A 19520-nucleotide genomic window follows, 5' to 3' on the forward strand; every position below is an offset into this window, starting at 1 on the left:
AATACTTAAATCAATATCATCTAAATTTGAATCGAGTATCATTAAAAATGCTCTACCATCAGTCCAACTCTTTGAGAAATCCGTAACATCTAAACCACGAGTTATTGTGAACTGTCTCGCCCAAGCTAGTAGTGATTTTTCGATGCCATTAACTGAATGACTTTTGACTAGGCTCTGTCCATTGAATTGCAACGCAATAAGCCAAATAAGACCCAACGTAAGCTTTTGGTTACCGCCGACGATATCATCACTGGATATGTTCACCAATTTTACGCCATGTTCTTGAATGACTTGCAGGACCTTATTTACATTGTTAATGTGATGCACACGCATACGTCCTTTTTCTGGTTTCTGATATATGAAAATAAGTGGACATGTATAGTTGACGTTGAGTAATGAGTCATTTTTATTGAAAAAATAAAAGTAAAAGAATATTAATAGAATTATGGTGGTATAATATAAATCGTATGCTTAATATTTGCTTCTTATGACAGGTAAAAACATTTGAAGAGTATCAAGAAAAATTCATTTTTCCTTCCAAAGGATAAAGGTGATGTGCGTCATTTCTACAGAAGTTATTTACATTTAACCAAGGCTAAACATTGAAGTGTAGTATGTGTTCTTATTTAATATGTAATATGTAAGCAAGTCAATGTTTATGTACTTGACATATTACACTGTAATTTGAATGAAATTAAATGAAGCAGCGGGTAGGTAAGGGGTGAGAAAACATATCTTACCTTTAGAATAATATAATAAATTAAGAGCTTTTAATTTAAAGGCTTTGAAGGATATTTCAATTTCGTATTATCAGTATTAACTCTGAAAGATGAGTGAGTAGGTTAGGTCTGTTTGAGGCGGCGATCTTGACTTATTGGTATCCCTAGTCTGTTACAATGCTACTAAAGACTACTTGTACATATTAGATTTTACATGTTGCATGTTGCATGTAATATATCTTTAACAAATTTTTACGTGAAGCTCATTTATGTATACATTTTGTGAATTTTATCTGTCTTTAATTACCATGAAAATGTGTCTGTTTCTCTTCAACTTGCAAAATTAAAACTCAATTTAAAATCGTTTATCGCTGCAACTAAAACTCTGAAGATAAAAACGCTGAACAAATTAAAAACGGGTGATGCAGTCGCAGCTAATGCACCAGACAACTGATGCCACGCAATTTATGTAAATGTACGTGTCAGCCTGAAGCAACGATTTTTGCACCCACAATAAAATTTTACTTTCATTTTCCGAATTTCACGAATTTCTTCGCACAACTGCTCCATGCGAAGCTGCGAGCAAGCCCGCCACTCAATTCGAGCTACGTAAATATGCAAAAATTGTGCATACAAGTAAACTCCACAACTACAATAACTACGTTTGGCACTTGAAGTATCCTTGAATTTTTCTTTATAGAAAACACTTGCTGCGTTTATATGCATTAGCATCAGTTTATAAACGCATTTCTTTATCTCGCAAATATTAAAAAGTGTTGAAGCAAAAGCATCTTACCAATTGAGACTGTGTTAGCACACTGAGCAAAGCTAGCAGACGGTTCCCATCTCTTAGATCAGTGAATAAATCATTTATTTGAGGACACTGGGTTTTTCCTAAATGTGAGTTGATCCATTTAGTAAAAGTTTTCTTCTGTATGTCCTGACGTTCATCTGAAAGTAAAAAGCATAAAAAAGTCACGTCAACAATAGTATCACAAACACCTTACATAAACATTATAAAAAAAGCGGATTAGAAAGGATAATGTAATATAAATAACCAAAGCTAGTTTCACTTCAGCTCTGCTTCGGAATCCATTCACCTTTGACAATGTTCGCAGGTTTCAGCTTCACAATAAAAGTCATAATGCATGTGACTATGAGCAAAATCGCAGGATGCGAATGTTAGTGCGAATGTTAAACTATTTGCCTATTTGCCTATATGCTTAATGCCGTTTGTGGTTAAATGCTTTATCGCGCTCCAACAATGCCACAAACGCTCCTTTGTTAAGCCTTTCGCTATTGTATGTTGAAATTTGTCGGATTTGCTTAATAGCTTAGGTGGCATCCGTACGTATGGCTCCAACCTGTTGGTCGCTAAAGCGTTACCGCAAAATAACTGCCAACCGTGCACGCCTGTGAATTGGTATCTATTTTTGATTTAGTATCACGTTGCACTTGCGAGTCAAGATACATTGCTAATGAACATGTTTTTGCCAAAGTGTAAAACGTTGAGAATCAATTAGCGTAACATTAAGTGGCATCGACACATTTATCGCTTTGCGGGAATATATTTTTTGTGGGTTAGAGGTTTGGCTGGTGGTTGTATGCCTGGGCTAAATAAATGAGCTAACGAAGTTCCGATGCATAATTGTTCCCACTAGGCGTTTCATAGATTAAAATTTTAAAATTTATCTTAACTGCAGGTTATGTATATGTACGTATGTATATTTTAAATCACACAGAGACTAGACAAATTGATTGAACTATATCCATGTGTTACTTGTCTGGCTAAAAGCGGATTACTTTCAAAAGTTTCTAATATTTTTCGCCATTATCTATTTGTGAACCCAACTGATCGATTTTAAAAAAGTAGCTCCAAAAACTCTTTTAAGTATATTGTAAGTAATATAAAACTTACATTTTTTTGTTTGCAATTTATTGTTTTAATTACTAAATATGTTATTATTAATTTCGTTTCGAAAGGGGCTAATTTTGAAAAGTTTGGTTTTAAAATTTTTTTTAGTTTAAAAAAAATGTTTTGAAAACTGATTTCAAACAAGTTTATTATTTGAACAATGGATCAATAGCCCGTCTTAAAACTATTTTTTTATAAGAATTATAATTTTTCTGATATTTGTTATCAACCTTCTCACAATTTTATCTACTACCATAAGCGAAGATAATCTATATATGAAGGATATATAAAATATATAGAAGAAGACATTTTTGGTTTATTGTAATATTCGGTATCATAATATATCAACAAAGTTTTTTTTAAGTTTAGAAAGTTTTAATTTCAACAGAACATGTTTTCTTTTAAACATATAATCAGTAATTTCATATTTTTTATTTTAAAATAAACACGAGTTTACTGTAAATATCCTTTTATGTGCATTCAGAAATACTTTGTTATTCATGTAAACCTAACCGCAGTCTGTCAGTTGAGGTCAATCCCTATGAAGAGCTATTTGGTTTTCACTCAGTTCCTGTAGCCGTCATATTTTGAGACCGCGCTCGGAGCGGCTCTGTTTGCTCCTACGTGCCAGTTCGAAATGGCAAATGCACTTAACTTGAACAAGACGTCTAGCAGCACGTACTGTACTAAATGGAAAAATACTTCTCTCAAGGTAAATTTTAACATTTAAGAAACGATTTGGCGCCATTTGCACACTGCTGAGTACTTCCTTATTGCTTATGATGGAGCAAAGGACATTTTCTGCATACCTGATTGCAGAACAGAAAAACATATATACATATATACTTTCTACTATGAGTAGAGGACGAAACACAAATACACATTTTCTGCAACTACCCAAAATAGTATCTTAAAATCAATTGCGAATTGACTACAACATAAACATAGTCAGAATATTAATTAGAAGCTCTAAAATGCAGTCAACCACAATTTGCGGTTTCAGCAGCACACAATTTGCTACTTGCAATTTGCTAGCACATTGAATGCAAGCACTGTTGAAAGCAACAACAAATTGCTGAGCACGAATAAAAATGCATCTTAATTGCATTTGGAATTTAAGTGAAATTTTCATTAAATTTGTGTGTGTGTGAAAATGTCTGCCTCATTTGTGTTGCTTTGTTTTAAACGAATTTTAATCTTTAAGTTTCGAATTGCATTTTATCTCGGCTTCTTTTAGTTGCTTTCGATGCTGGTATCTATCTATTTTGTTTTCATCCTTAATGGTAACACATTATAAACCTTAGCTAGTTTGTTAGAGTATTTTTATCAAGTAAGTCAGTCGCCAAAGCGACTAGTATCATTAGTAGTAAAAATAATATTTGGTGATGTTACAAATTATTCGTCAAACAACATTATTTCACACTGAATTTATAAGAATAATGAGTGAATGTAACTGACATAAGTCACCAACTTTTATGTACTATAGAATGGAATACATTGTGACCGAAAAGCTTCCGGAAACTCTAAATAAAACGCAAAATTCTTAATCTTCATCAATATTTATTTTATCTCCTTCAAAATATGCTCCATTAGAAGCGATACAACAAAATGCCAACGTTTCTTCCAATCATCAAAACATTTTTTATAGGCGCTTTCCGGTATGGCTTTGAGTTCCCTCTGCGAATTCTGTTTTACGTCTTCTATGGATTCAAAACGCGTTCCTCTGAGTGGTAATTTGAGGTTGGGAAACAGGAAAAAGTCACACGGTGCAAGATCAGGTGAATACGGTGGCTGTTCGATGGTATTTATTGAATGTTTGGCCTTAAAATCGTTGATAATGTTGAACAAATTGAGGTGAATCGGAACAAGCCGGGCGTTGACACGTCGCATACACAAATTGTCCACCAAAATCAAACGAGCCATCTCACGACCGATGCCTAGCTCTCGTGCTATCTCTCTAACACTCACATGAGGATTTTTGAACACGATTTCCTTTGCCTTTTCAATGTTTTCGTCGGTGGTAGAGGTCGAAGGTCGTCCAGAACGCGGCATGTCTTCGACGGTCGTACGACAGTCCTGAAAGGCTTTGTACCACTCATAAACTTGAGTTTTCGATAAAACTGATTCCCCATAAGCCTTTTGTAGCATTCGCAACGATTCTGCACACGAAATTTCGTTCGAAAAACAAAATTTGATGCAAACTCTTTGTTCAATATTTTTTTCCATTGTTTTTTTCGCAACGCACTACTGAGGTGAACTGGTTTCAACAGCTGCCGTAAACGAACTGTCTTACAGATCGCGCTCATTTTTGGCATAGTAATTAAGGACAGTGCTGCCAAACTACATAAACTTAAAATATCGAAAAATATACAGCGCGCGAATTTTAAATGAGAACTTCCGAAAACCTTTCGGTCACAATGTACATTAGATCACATCAGATAGGGACCTATAATCCAAAATATAATATACAGTATATAAGTAATAAAGCAAATCAAATATCTGTTTGCTGCTTTTAATCAATTGTACTAAATTTAAGATACTAGGTGGATTGATAAGTCAGGTAGACTTCACAATAGGTGGCAACGCCAGAACAATTCCCTTATACCCTATGTATCTGGTAAGTTTTAAACGACAGCTGCGAAAGTTTCGACATAATCATATGTTTAGTTAGCTTTTTGTAAATAGTTGAAATAGTGCACCTTAGTGATTTTGTATAAAATGGAAAAAACTGAATATCGTTCATTTATAAAATCCCTCCATTTGAAAGGAATGAACAATGATACAATCAAATTGATGATACCTATATATGTATACAATCTCACCCACTCAATCGCTTTCTCTTAGTGAAGAATTAAGATAGACGTAAGAACACTATTCTGTAGAAACGTAAATATAATAAATTGAGTCTGTTTCAAACCGTAGACAAGAACGGTCTTATATGTTGCTTATATAAATATATCAATTGGTAATGGATTCTATTTACGGAAACGTTGCACCATTGTTAACAACAATAAAAAATAGGAAAGCTGAATTAAAACGTGGTCGTACTTGTGCTTTTGATGAACAGCGTTCGACCAGGACGAGGTCCGAAGGAGATAACAGCTGAAAAAAACACTGAAAAAATCCACGATATTGTGTTGTATGATCCAAAAATTAAATTGCGTAAGACGGCAGAGATGACAAACATGTTATATGAACGTGTATCGAATATTTTACATGAATATTTGTGTATGAAAATGATCAAATTGGCAAGATGGGTACCGCATTTGCTCACAATTGACCAAAAACGACAACGACTTCGTCATTCAAAACAAAACTTAGAAATGTTTATGCGCAATATAACTGACTGTGAGCGTCGAATAATGACAACTGATAATACATAGATCCATTACTTTATACCTGAGTAAAAACAACACGCCAGAGAATGAGTAGAGCCCGGGGGTAGTGCTCCCAAACGACCACGAACTCAACAATTGGCTGGAAAAGTTTCAAGTGAAATATTTTTCATAGATTATTTGGAAACGGGAAAAACAATAACATCAGACTGCTATGGCATATTATTGGATTGATTGAATAAGAAAATCAAGAAAAAACGACATCATTTGTCAAAGAAAAAAATTTTAATTTTGCAGAATAACGCACTTGCTTCCATATCAAGGAAAACTATGACACACAACATATTCTCCAGTTTTGACTCCCAGTGACTATTATCTGTTTCCAAACTTGAAAAATGACTTCAGGGAAAGAGATTTACATCAAATGATGACGTGGAATTGGATTCTAAGGTATATTTTAAAGGACTTAATAAATCATATTATTTAAAAGATATCTAAATGTTGAAAGATCGTTGGACTCTGTGTGTCGAGCTAAAAGAAGATTATATTGAAGCACAAAATATAATTTTCCAAAAAAAATGCGACCGGGTATTTACCAATCCACGTAGTATTACTAACCGATTTTACAGTCGTTATTTTTGTCTCAAATACTGACTTAAGTTATGCGTAAGTCATTAACGTTAAATCATACTTATGCTAGTATTGAAACTTTATATATGACTTTGATATCGATCCTTACTCGTTTTAAATAATTTTTATTCTTGTTAATAATTTATACTTAAACGAAAAATGAGTTTTTGATTCAAATATTGTGCGTTGTAGTTCTCCAAATATCTGAAACCGAAAACAAGCTTTAAACTAACCTACGAGTTTTTGTGTTTAAAAACTCAGAAATGAAGTCCGGACAATAGACTATGCGTAGTTTCGTTTCATGTATATATAAGTAACGCTAGTAAAACATTCCTAAGCTATATGTATATTACGTTCTTTGAAAAAAGATGAGCAACTACTAACCACTTTGTACGTACAAGGACAGGATAAAAAAATCGAAAAGTATTAAATATATTATATACACTACAAAATATAGTTGGCGCGAAGTTAAATAATATTATTGACTATACAGTAACCTATAAATATAGGTTACTGTATACACTGAGATGAAGAAAATCGAAATTGTTAAATGCATCCTTTTGGATTCAACAGTTTTTACTACTTTCATAGCTATTTATTTCATATGAATAACTTATTTTAAGTTTTTCTTATTCGACCAAGACTGACTGTAACAAAAATGTATACCATATTGTACCCGTAACAGTCACTAACAGTTGCAATTGCTAGGGGGCCAGCCACAAATAAAGATACTATAAGACTTCGCTGGTGGCGTTGTTCCGTTTGCAATTAGCAAAATTGTTGCTGATACCAGGAATGGTATTGTTTGCAATTGAATACAATAGTTGCTGGCTGCTTCCCGTAGCAACAGCAATAAATTCAGTGGAACAACAATATTCATTACATATTGCTTTTATTGCATTTTTAATTATATTCTTAGAATATTTTGAAAACTTAGGGTTCAATAGAGAAACATTAATTATGATGAAGTAATTTATTATGAAATATGAGAGAGCCATAATAAAAATGCAGTTGAAAAATACAACTGTATTTTTTTCGAATACAGAAAAAAATTTTTTCTAAACTTCAAATAAAAACTATAAGTTGATGAATCAGTTTTGCACACATCTCACATTTACTTTATTGAAATTATAACGAAAAAAAAAGATTAATTAAGTATTGCGAATATTTTCGTACGTATCTATTTGGACCATATGACCCAAATTTACAAGAAGATTTTAATAAGCGCAAGTCCATTTATTATAACTACTTGGCCATAATTAAATAATAAGCACTCAAAACATAGTTCATTGCAATTAAATATTAAAAGCGTTGGAACGGATTTGTCTGAAAATACTTTTATTCTGTATACAATATACGCATACTCATATAGGTATACGAACAATTTGCCTCTTAGGGCAAATTATCTTAGTATATCTTTCTGGCACATTTTGTCATATAAATTTAGAAGATAAAGTGGTCAATAATTTTTCATTTTTAATATATTGATTCGAAGTAACTATTCAAATACATTAATATATACAACACACAAGTCAAAGCACCAGTTAATAGCACCAAAATATAAAAAAAAAAAATACTTAATAATAAATACGTGAAAAAATTAATATTTTCACATTAAATGTGTATCAATAGAAATAAACTATAAACTTTGAAACTGAAAATTATAATCCAATACTAGATAAGATAAATGACCTGTTATTCAGTAAATGCATAAATTTATTTCTGAATTAATAAATAAATATAAATTAATAAATGAATATTTATTATAAAAAATAAATATAAATTTTCAAGTTTTAATATTAGATCAGTTCAAACGTTCAAGAAGTGTCTTAGGATTCCTATAGGTAAATTATTTTTGAGTGTTTGCTTGAACATTTATTATTAAAATTACAAACAAATTATCTGAGTTATTTTACCAATTTTTAACGAGATTTGACTGTCGTGTAGTTTGAACTACAAATCCCAATCCCAATGTGCTATTTTAATATATTTTCGCGAAATTTCTTTAAAAAGAATTTTCTAATGAACCAAACTAAAATACAAATAATAAACAAAGATGAGAAACACGTACCAGACCCATTAAGTCGCCGGCAGACTAACTGCAAATTGCGAGTTGATAACGTGATCGAACTAAACGCCGGTTTATTATGGAAATTGCCTTGATAAACAGATAACAAAAATATGAGATATGAGAAAACGAAGTATATTTAATATAATAAAAAATAATTATTAATGTTAAATGTTAAATATTACTTTCCACGTGATGAGTCATCGCTTAAGAAACTGAATATTTGATAACTTCATTCAACCATTATCAACCATAGTGGTTGCATGATTGATTATCCAAATGCCGTGAAGATTTCAGATTTGCATAAAATTTTGTTTTATTAAATTTTTCTTTAATTTATCGAATTTTTTTAAAAGTTCCCAATATTGTGATTGTATATGAAAAACAACTAAATCAAAGTCAATACTAAGTTTAAAGCAAGTGGCTGACAAGAGTTTTGATATATAATTATCAGAATGTTCAAATATTTTCCTACGTACAGTACATATATATTCACCACTTACACTTATAACAGTGCTTGTTTGTTTGTTTTTACTTCACGAAATCATCTTTTATGTTTAGAGACTAATTATAATAATTAAATCTTAAAACTACCTTCATATGCACTCCATAGATTACTACAAGTTTAATATAATAAGTAAGGCATATGATATAAAATATTTTCCAAGTAATGAACATGTCTCATTAGAAGGTTATATGTGCTTTTACCCCTAGTTTATTTTGTTCCGATTTTTTCAAACTTGGATTTTACTGTTGGTATCTGCAGATCGTTGTAAATGTTTTGGTGTCTAATGACGATGGTGAGTTTGGAATTGGTCTTTGTACTTCTGACTAAGCTTTTTGCAAAATTTCAGCCAACTAGTGTTAAAAGAAGGCAGTTTGGTAAAAAACTTTATTAATATTAATGCGACGTCAAAAATAGTAAAAGAATGTAGAGAAGCAATCGACGAGCTAAATCGGTTGGCCGATATCACACTCATCTGGTTTCCTGGGCATAGGAACATCGTAGAGAATGAGAAAGCTGATAGTTTAGCCCGCTCTGGTGCTCCCTAGACGCGTCACTGGCGGTACCAGTTTATATTACCCTGGAGACCATCAAAAGAAGTACCTTCCTTTACTTTCTGCAACTCGCCAATAACAGATGGAAAGCACTAAGGTCATCTGCAACTTCTAGGTTGACGTGGCCCACCTATAATAAAAATAAATCCCTGGAACTGATCAAAAGAGATCGCGTAAACACTGCAAGGCTTATTACAGTTCTTACTGGTCATTGGTGTATAGGAACTCACGCAGAGAACTGCGTATTCCCTATAACTCTCACTGCAGAAGTTGTAGAAACCCGCAGGAGAAAGAAACAATAATACATTTTCTCTGTGAATGCCCAGCTCTAGCATCCAGAAGATATAGGTTCTTAGGAAAATACTTTTGTGATAGTTTATCAGACTACTCAATGGTGAAGATGAAAGACCTATTAAATTACCTAAATTCAGTGGGATGGATTTAGTGTCTACTCTTCTATACTAGAGTTCTTGCGAGGAATGTGGTAACAAAACGGCGAAAAATCGCTAATTGAGGTACATTTGAAGTTATCTTATGACCTGCCACTGCAACCAACCAATGCGACGTTTTTGCAATATAGCATCTGGTAATTCATCGTACTCGTGAATAAAGGCTTTTTATCTATTTAGTGAAAAAGGTTGAATTGTGTTTTATCAGTTCAGCTTTACTCTTGCCATCATTGAAAAACCTCTCAAATTCAACTTTATTAGCTCTATTTTGATATCACGTTCAGACCGCATTGTCTGAACTCAGTATCCCTGAAAAGCGAATACATTTCTATAAATAATAACATAAGAAACATCGGTAGTTGTTAAGATAGGAATCTGTTTCTTAGAATCTTTCATCTTTCGAAGCATCAGACAAAAAAACATTTCATAATATAATTTCTTGTATTTCATCTTAATGGCACAATTTTCTACAAATCTGTGCTATTCCTTGTATTTGCCATTATATGACGATATTATTAGTGAGAACGCTGCATTAGATCATGAAACGGATTGTTACTTCTACCCAAACAAAATTAAAATAAAAAAGGGATAACGAGGAAGTATAATAGCTCCTCATTAGTCACTATTACACTTTAAAGTTTGTTCTGATTTACTTTAAAAAACATTGAGATACATTTTTTTGCAATCTTCAGTTAAAAATTTATTTAGCAGATTGAATTATAGGTATTATGCGAATGTAGTAAAATTTAAACTTTTCGTTAGAAATATTTCCAATTGAATTTTTTTTAAATAAATTTTTAATTTATTCAAAACAGTAAGCAAAATTAGACATTGTGCTTACAATAAAGTGAAAATGTGTAAATTATTTGACTTTCACAGGCTTCACCAAGAAAAGTGATATAGGGGAGGCAGTTGATTATTTAGTTGATCCGTAGATTCGATTATTTATCTTTTTTATATTACAAAAAACTCATATAAGCTAAATTTATTCTATTAATCTGGTGTAATGTAACAAATCACTTTAGTTCTTACTGACGAACAGTGAGATAAACCGTCAAAAAGGTACTTTTCTAAAAACTTCAGAGAATGTGTGTGGTTGGGTTCTTATACAAGTAACCTCTGAGAACTGCAATTAACCTTACAATATATGGGGTTAATATATATTTTTGTTATGAAATATTATTTCGGACACGCCTTTAGGGGAACAATCGCCCCACAGGTCCCTCCTTGGCTACGCGTATTATGGTACAACTGCAACTTCACAAGCTAATGGAAATTTTATCACTTATTCACATGTATGCTTACTGGTACCGACATTCGTGATGGTTGAAGAGAGACCACCAAAGAGCAATAAAAAGCACAGATAATAGGCATCACGCAAGGCAAGAAAAAAATAGCAAACTAATTTTTACAACATTTTAAACGCGTAATTTGCCATAAAAAACATTGTTAATGTTTTTGTTAAAAATTGAAATTAAATAAACTAAGCAAAATAAGTTTTATTGTGCATTGTAATTAAAATTGTAATTAGAAAGTTGTTAGACAACAGATAAAAAAGCACAAATATGCGATGCGCATGCTCAGAAGACATTTCCAATATTTGCAACATTTGCAGGCACCGCACAACCGCAAAAGCCAAGCACTTCACATTTCTTGCCAATGCTTACCAATAATCTAAAATGAAAATCCGATTTCAGAGCTCAGATTGCACATTGCAGGCAGATGCAGCCCATACAGCTCATGTAGCTAATGCAGCTGCTGGATCATGACAGATACGATGCGAAATAGTGGAGGTAGTAGTAGTAACTGACTTAGTTTCCAAGTTTCAATAAAATTCTATTTTGACTGCTTAACCAGAAATACAGAAAGTCAGCAAACGGAAGATATCGGAGGGCAACGCAAATAGAAAATAAAACAGTTTTACAAATATTTTCTACGCGCTTCAGCTTCAATGAATTTACCACGCGCATGAATGATTTATTTGTAAATTGATAGCGAAGCGTGTCTACAGATAAGGGAACAACAGACAGATACAGACCAGCAGATATGGCTAATAAGTTAGTGCGCTATAATCAGCATTAGTTGGTATTTGATTTGTTTCTTAGTCAATTAATACAGCGTCCTTTTTATCCACCCAAGAGAAGAACGCTGGACTGAGTTTCTGATTGCAGTTTTCACAGAGAAAACTGAGAGTTCAACTATATATTTATTTTTAGTACATAGAATAACTAAAAAGTTGAAGTATATGGTATATACACGCCGTTAATGAATAACATTCAAGTATCAAGTCAAAAAAAGGACCGGTCTTTTTAGACCAGCCTACTAGTTGGGAAGCTATAGTTTGTATGTTAGATGAAATCACGCCTCTTCTAAAAGTGAATCGTTTAAAATGAATCTTTCATTTTTATTTCACTAAAAAAATAAATCTCTTCCAATATTTGAGGAGTTGCAAATAAAAATTCTATGGATAAACAAAAATTACTTAATAGTAGTTTAAACAAAATAAACATATCGTTTTTATAGTCCCATATAATCCCATATTTTATATAGCCGTCCATACGATTATTCTGAGATGACAAAAAACATAGTTAAGGAAAAATCAATTAAATATATGTTACTGGAATATACATATTATACCTCATATTAGTACTTTTACTTACACATAATTTAAAGACAATCTTAACGCCAAATGGATATAATTTAAGGTTTTTTAACGAAAATAATTTGGAATATACTTTAAAGCCAGTTAAAAATAAGCATGATATGACCCAAGATATACGAAATAATTGATTTTCTAATTATTTAGTAAAAGGATATTTATTTGCAGACATACATGAACTGACAATGGACAATTTTTTTCATCTGCGAAAACAAAGAATGTTTCAATGCTATATCATTTAAATAATCTGATGATCATATAATCATCTGATAAACTATGACACACCAAAACTTCATTTAGAGCGGATCTAAATGACTCCAGTTTTGCATGAGGTCTGCTGCCAATGGCGTTTGTCTAATTCTTAAAACTAAGCCCAACAAACGTTATTCAATAAATATCTAATACGAATATCTGAAATCGAAAAATATATATCAAATATCGATAAATACTAACTGATAATAAATATTAGGCGGACCCAATAATACATTAATCTCTTGAATGTTGATTGAGTGATTTTTTGGCTTTTCCGTTTGGTAAAGATTAAAAATTTCAACTTGAAAACTTCTCTTCCGAATTAAAGTTACTGCTGTGTATTTGTAATTAATTTAATGTTTATTATTGGTCGTCCGCCTGCCAGCTTACCAGCCTGGCATGAGTGTTCTGCAATTAAAGCAAACAAAACAATTCCAACAAATAAACAAATAAACAAACAAGCAAACAACTGCAACAACAATCAGACAAGCAAATGCCAACAGAATCAACAATTTTAAAGCAACAACAATCGCCGCAGCAGAAGAAATATTTAATTTATCATCCAAACACTTTTGTGGTTGTGCTCGCTCGATGTGTTCTATAAAAATCCAGCCTGAGAACGAGAAACGAGAAGGGGTTAAGGAACTTTTATAGTTTTATGTTTGTCGAGTTAAGTAGTGATAAGCACGCATTTATTGAAAGTGCGTAGCGGCGTCAATGCGTGAGTAAATGTTATCAGCTGTTTGGCATACCTGAGCCAGAAATCCACACATACCAATGATATATGGTTGTTGGAGAGTGAAATACAATAACGAAATATAGTAAGGAGACTTACAAAGTATTCGTATATAATACACTAGGATGGAAAGTACCTTGCCCAGCATTGGTAATAACTTTGCAAAGTGACATCGTTTTACTCTACTAAACTTTAAACATTAAACACCAAACACCAAACGTTTGTTTGAATAGGTTAACATTTTTAGATTATAATTAGTTAAGTAATATTTAACTATTAGTGGGACTAAAAGTTGGAACTATGGAAGAAATAGTAACTCTGCTAAATAGAATTACTGCTATCTGTTAGGTTGGCCCACTCGGTTGCCTACATAACATAATGCGATTAACTATCATATTTGATAAGATTTACCAGATGTGGCCGCGGTTCCATGTTTTGACTACATCTAGTCACTGCATAATATAGAGCAATGATATTGCATGACATAATCGTGTACTGTTAAGTTGATTGATATGATGCCAACGTAATTTTTGAGTCATATAACTTTTCGAAGGCATTTCCAAACTTTTTTCAATGTTTTCGCGGTACATTGCAAACTTTCAACTTAAAGCCCCACAGACAGTTTAGTGTTTGTCAAAATCTTACCTAACTCGTTCGTTCACTTGTTTGCAAGCAATTTGAAACGGTTTAAGACAAATTAGAATATTTTTATTTTTAACTAGATATGATTTAGTTTGTGATCAAGTTTAAATATTCGTAGGTATGTTAAGAATATTTCATAGGACAAATTTTAGAACTGTTGTGGTTGTCAATAATATTTGTGTGAATATAAAGACTGCAGACATGCCTGAGTAGTTGTAGGCTAAAGTCTCCAACAATGTCTTCCAAAAATTCTGATCACTTCAGCTGTTGGTTTTATATAATAAATCAATCCATAAATAATCTAAATTAATGCCAATTATCGTTGTAACTTTATAAGGATTACCTCATCAAAATTCTATAGAAGAGAGGAAGTTTACAAAAAGATATCAAATCTGAAATTAAGACAAATACTCTGAATTAATGAAGGGGACACGATAGATCTATCTATAGTCCGCAGTGTTGAATGCCAGAACTTAAAATTTAAAATTTCTTTTGGCAATTTCCACTTGAAAAAGTATTATTTTCTTATATTCTGAAATAAGAGTCAACCCTTTTGTAGATTAGACTGGACCAACACAAAACAAATAATAAAGGAGAAAAAGAATCATATGCAGCTGATGTACTGAGAAGACTGTCCAGGACTTAAACAAACCAAAGTACTAATCAAACTGTACTCCTACAAAAACATTATTCGATATTCATAAACTCATAAACCCTCATAAACTACGATTATTTGCTAATGCGGAATGCGATCATGCCTCGAAGATGAGTAAACTACTATGCATATTCCTTGTGACTGTCCAGTTTTAACAACGCACAGAAGAAACTTATCTCATATGGAATTTTTGTCAACAGAACAGATCAAAAGCTTTTCTCTAGATATAGTTCTGGACTTTGTTCACAAAGCATTAAAGGGTTTTCTATAGTAATTTTGTAATCTATAGTGAAATTGGTACAATAGGACTCTTCTGGCCGCAGTACCGGCTGTTGGGCGATTTCACGTCAATAATTTTAATAATAATAATAATTCTGGATTAAAGTATACGGATGAACGGCTTATTCTATATGAAGTGGTTTCTAAAAATAAACTAAGGATCATACCGCATAAGTCATAAATACAGTAATTAATATATATTGTTTCAGTTCCCTAGAGTATAAAAAAAAGTATTTAATAAGAAAAATTTTGCAATAAATTATATACAATATAAACGTATGAACACAACTAGTAAAAATAGAACAAAAATATGGGCGTAATGACATCAGTTTTTTAAACATTTCTGTCTGCAATTTAATTTATTGAAATAAATTTTTTAATATTAGTTTTTTGTTGTTCATAATTTTATTCAATATTTATTTTATTGTTTTATTAGCATGATTGCGTTCTTCGTTAAAAGTTTAATTAAAACGTTTGGCATATCAGTTTTTTTAATATACTTTAATTTAGTTTCTAATTTATCTAAACGAGACGAATGAATAAATATAGATCATATTTTTGTTAGTAGTTAGAATCAGAAAAAATATAGGAACGGGTACAGATAGTCAATATGAGAGTGCTATATGTTGGTTGAATTGAGTTTTCGAAAATTTTATCCTACAAAAACTAAGTCTTTGTGGTTGCATATGAGGAGCTACTTTTTCTCTTTCATATTAGATATTTCTATAAGACTTTTAGCACGAAAACTAAAATTTTCTAAAGTTTCAACAATTCAAGAATTCACAATCGACTGAATAAAAATATATAGAAAGTCAAGCCCCAGTAGCAATGGGTATGCCTGTCTTGATTTATGAAAGGAAGTTTTCTGAATGTCCTAAGTGTGTTGCATAATGAACATAGGTATTAACAGACTGAATGTAAATTTGACTGGCGATATCAAAAGATTTACGCCCCAGAAAACTTGTGAAAATCACTTTAAACGTGGAGAAAGTAACAAAAAAATTGCTGACATAGCACATCAAACTCATTTACTAACTACTGAACTTAAGGTAATGATACCAAAAAACTGAAATATTAAGAGAAATTCCTGTAAACTTTATTACAGCTGTAGCCACAGACCTTCAACAAAGTTTCATATATTATCTTTTGAGAGCAGAGTAATGCAAAATAATTTAATTGTAGTTATCTGACTTAATCCAACTTAATTATAAAGATGTCTACAGTGATTTGTAAAAAAGTATTGTTGGTACCAACGAACTGTGCCGTCATAACGATAGACGATAGCGAGGAAGCGATAGCTTGTGACTTATGTACGCCTATTAACAATATAATGCAAAATTAATGCAAGTCAATTTTATTAATCGATATATCAGATATATTTCTCTATTCATTGATAGATTTTAAATCTCTTCTGTGAGCACTGCGAAACATTTAGGTATATCGCTGGGTGTTAAACTAAGATAGAATGAGCACATCAGAAAAAAATGAATGAATATAAATTTTAAATACAAATTAATGAAATGGCTGATTAGAAAAACAAACGGTTTATTGCTACCCAAAATACATATTTTAAGCAAAAAAAAAAAATTATAGCATATCTGGATGTCAAAGCTTCATATTACCAATCGTAGCTTGGTTTGACTTGCACTGTGACTTTGGAATAAAAACTGTAAGGAAAAAAATTTATCAAACTACCAAGCAGCATTCAACGAGGCTTCGTTATCACACGTACACTGAAGCGATTTCACGGGCGTCATTGGAACCGGTACATAGTCAAAGTCTTCTGACCTGTAGTCTTAAACTGTCTAAACAATTTAATTGATTAACCTCTGCGAAATAGCACTTCAATAATGCATATTTCTCTCTTGACTAGGTTATAGGTTTCAATTTTTATATTATAAGAACAGGCTTTTTTCCAAACAGAGTACTCACATTGAGACAAAAAAAACACCATTTAGTGAATATTTTTAAATTTTAATCATTTGAAATTTTATCATTGAAATTGGTTTAATTCTAAAAATGTATAATTTATTTCAACAGAAAATATCTCAAAAACTTTCCATTAAAAATAAATGTGACATATTTGCACAACATTTGCATTACCGAAAAAAATATCGCATGACAGTCATTTCAAGGTCTATTAAATATTTTATTTCTCTATCGAAACTGGATAAAAACAATGTCATGCTCTGCATAATAAAAATATTAAGATAAATCCAAAACTAATAACAGCTTTGTACAGTGCAAAAAAGTATCAACAAACGCTAGTATCTGCCACCGAAATAATTTCATATCATATCATAATTATATATCTGGTTTTGACAGAGTAAATTCGTTTATAATTTTGCAAACATTCTAATATGAGCTCGAAGACCAATAATTTGCTTAACTGATGAGTAATCAGCGAAACCGAAACCGAAACCGACCGCATGCGCAGCACCCGTTCAATTAGCGTATCTCTTAATTGTAAACATGACTTTCTTCAAGAACTACTGACTACTGACTACTGCTTCCAGGTAGATTACACAGGGTTTACACAGTGAACGTGAAGTGACACGCCTTCGGGGGCAACCGACTTATCAACGGTGTCCACAAGCACTTAACTACTATTATGATTACATGCAAGTGCGCCTAATCCCACTAAATGTGGTTTAACGTGGCTTTGAGCAAAGACAAGATCATGCACATGGAGTGAATAGACGTCTACAGACAATCCAAAAAGTTAGTATTAACATGCGCGAGTACTTTGAAGCTAATGCGTATAGATTAGCTGTGTAATTTGTGTAATTTAATAGGAAAACATTCAAATTGAAATTATATGTTACTTTGATATTCATCAATTCAGTAGCAATTAATAATGTAGTAATGTCAATTAGGTGGAAAAATTCCTTTTAAGTTTATTTGCAAAGTATTAGAAACTAATGAATGTGTTGTTAACAGATACTTTTCATTTTGTATCGATTTAATGGAATTATTAGTATTGGGCGGGTTCCCTAGTAGGTGTTATTTTTATCTTTTGTATTTATTTTGCACTTTTGCTTTTAATTTCTGGTTTTTATGATTTTATAAATACAATTTTCACACACAAAAAAAAACCTGTTAAAATTACTTTTTATTTAGAAATAATAATTAATGAATGAATACAGATTGAATTACATATGAAAGTAGATCGTATAAATGAATGAACTCGTATTTCTTTAACATATGACATATTAACATTCATTCATAAAACTCTACCACACCGACATGTCCAATTTAATACGTTAAATATTCCCGATTTAATGATGTTAAATCGGCAAATGACACATGTTACATTTCACCTGTATGTAGTTACTATGAAACTTAGAGTTTGCTTTAAATGCAGGCGTACATTTCCAGCTTCTAGAGATGTCTATTTTTAAATTCCCGCGCTTATCCAATCAGTAAATTTTTTTATTTTCACGCTGGCAACACTGTTATACACATTCATCAAAGTTGAACGCATATCGTATAGACGCCAAACGTCTATACAAAGAAATCAAAGAATTTTCGTGTGGCGATTTTTACCTTATGGCCTCTATGGTCTCGAAATGCGATCTTTTTTGATCACAAGGTATTACAATACGAATAGAATAAATAGAATATAGTAAAAAGTGTTGAAAAGTTAAGTAAAAAACTTGATATTATGTGTTACTTATATGTCAAAAACCTTTTCTATTTTCAATATAAAAAAGCATTACTGTTTTCATAAATGGAAATGGTTTCTATAAGTAAAATTCCATAATAGAAACATTCACTTGAAGTACTATCTAAAAAAGTACTATCTAACAATAACAGTAAGTAGTGAAATGGGATAGTTCTGACGAAACCGAAATACAAATACATGTTTCCTATACAGGCACGGGATTTCTACACTTGCTTCTTGGGATTAATTGGTTGTTCCATTATCTATAGGAAAACCTGATTAGTTAAAAATGAAACATGTGAAATCTTGTGTATTGAAGTCTTGGATAGAAAATATAATCGATATGACTTCAACGTTAAGAATTTTGCTAACTCAAAACTGAGCCACAAACCAATGAGGATCATGTTGGATCATGGAGATCAAGCCTTGGGGGTGGTAGTTTATAAGAGTAACTATTT

General features: G+C 31.8%; 1 protein-coding gene across 1 annotated transcript in view; it reads right to left on the reverse strand.

Moving 5' to 3' along the window:
* Nucleotides 1-19520, reverse strand: part of LOC119677135 (dystrophin, isoforms A/C/F/G/H-like) — a 62853-nt gene that overhangs the window by 32815 nt on the left and 10518 nt on the right. The window contains exons 11-13 of the mRNA XM_038088401.1: nt 3259-3443; nt 1516-1670; nt 6-351 (exon numbers count right to left, since the gene is read on the reverse strand). Of these exons, the coding sequence (XP_037944329.1) occupies nt 6-351; nt 1516-1670; nt 3259-3443 (686 nt within the window). The remainder of the gene's footprint in view (nt 1-5; nt 352-1515; nt 1671-3258; nt 3444-19520) is intronic.

The sequence above is a fragment of the Teleopsis dalmanni genome, chromosome 2 (assembly GCF_002237135.1).
Source record: "Teleopsis dalmanni isolate 2A chromosome 2, ASM223713v2, whole genome shotgun sequence".
Taxonomy (NCBI): Eukaryota; Metazoa; Arthropoda; class Insecta; order Diptera; family Diopsidae; genus Teleopsis; species Teleopsis dalmanni.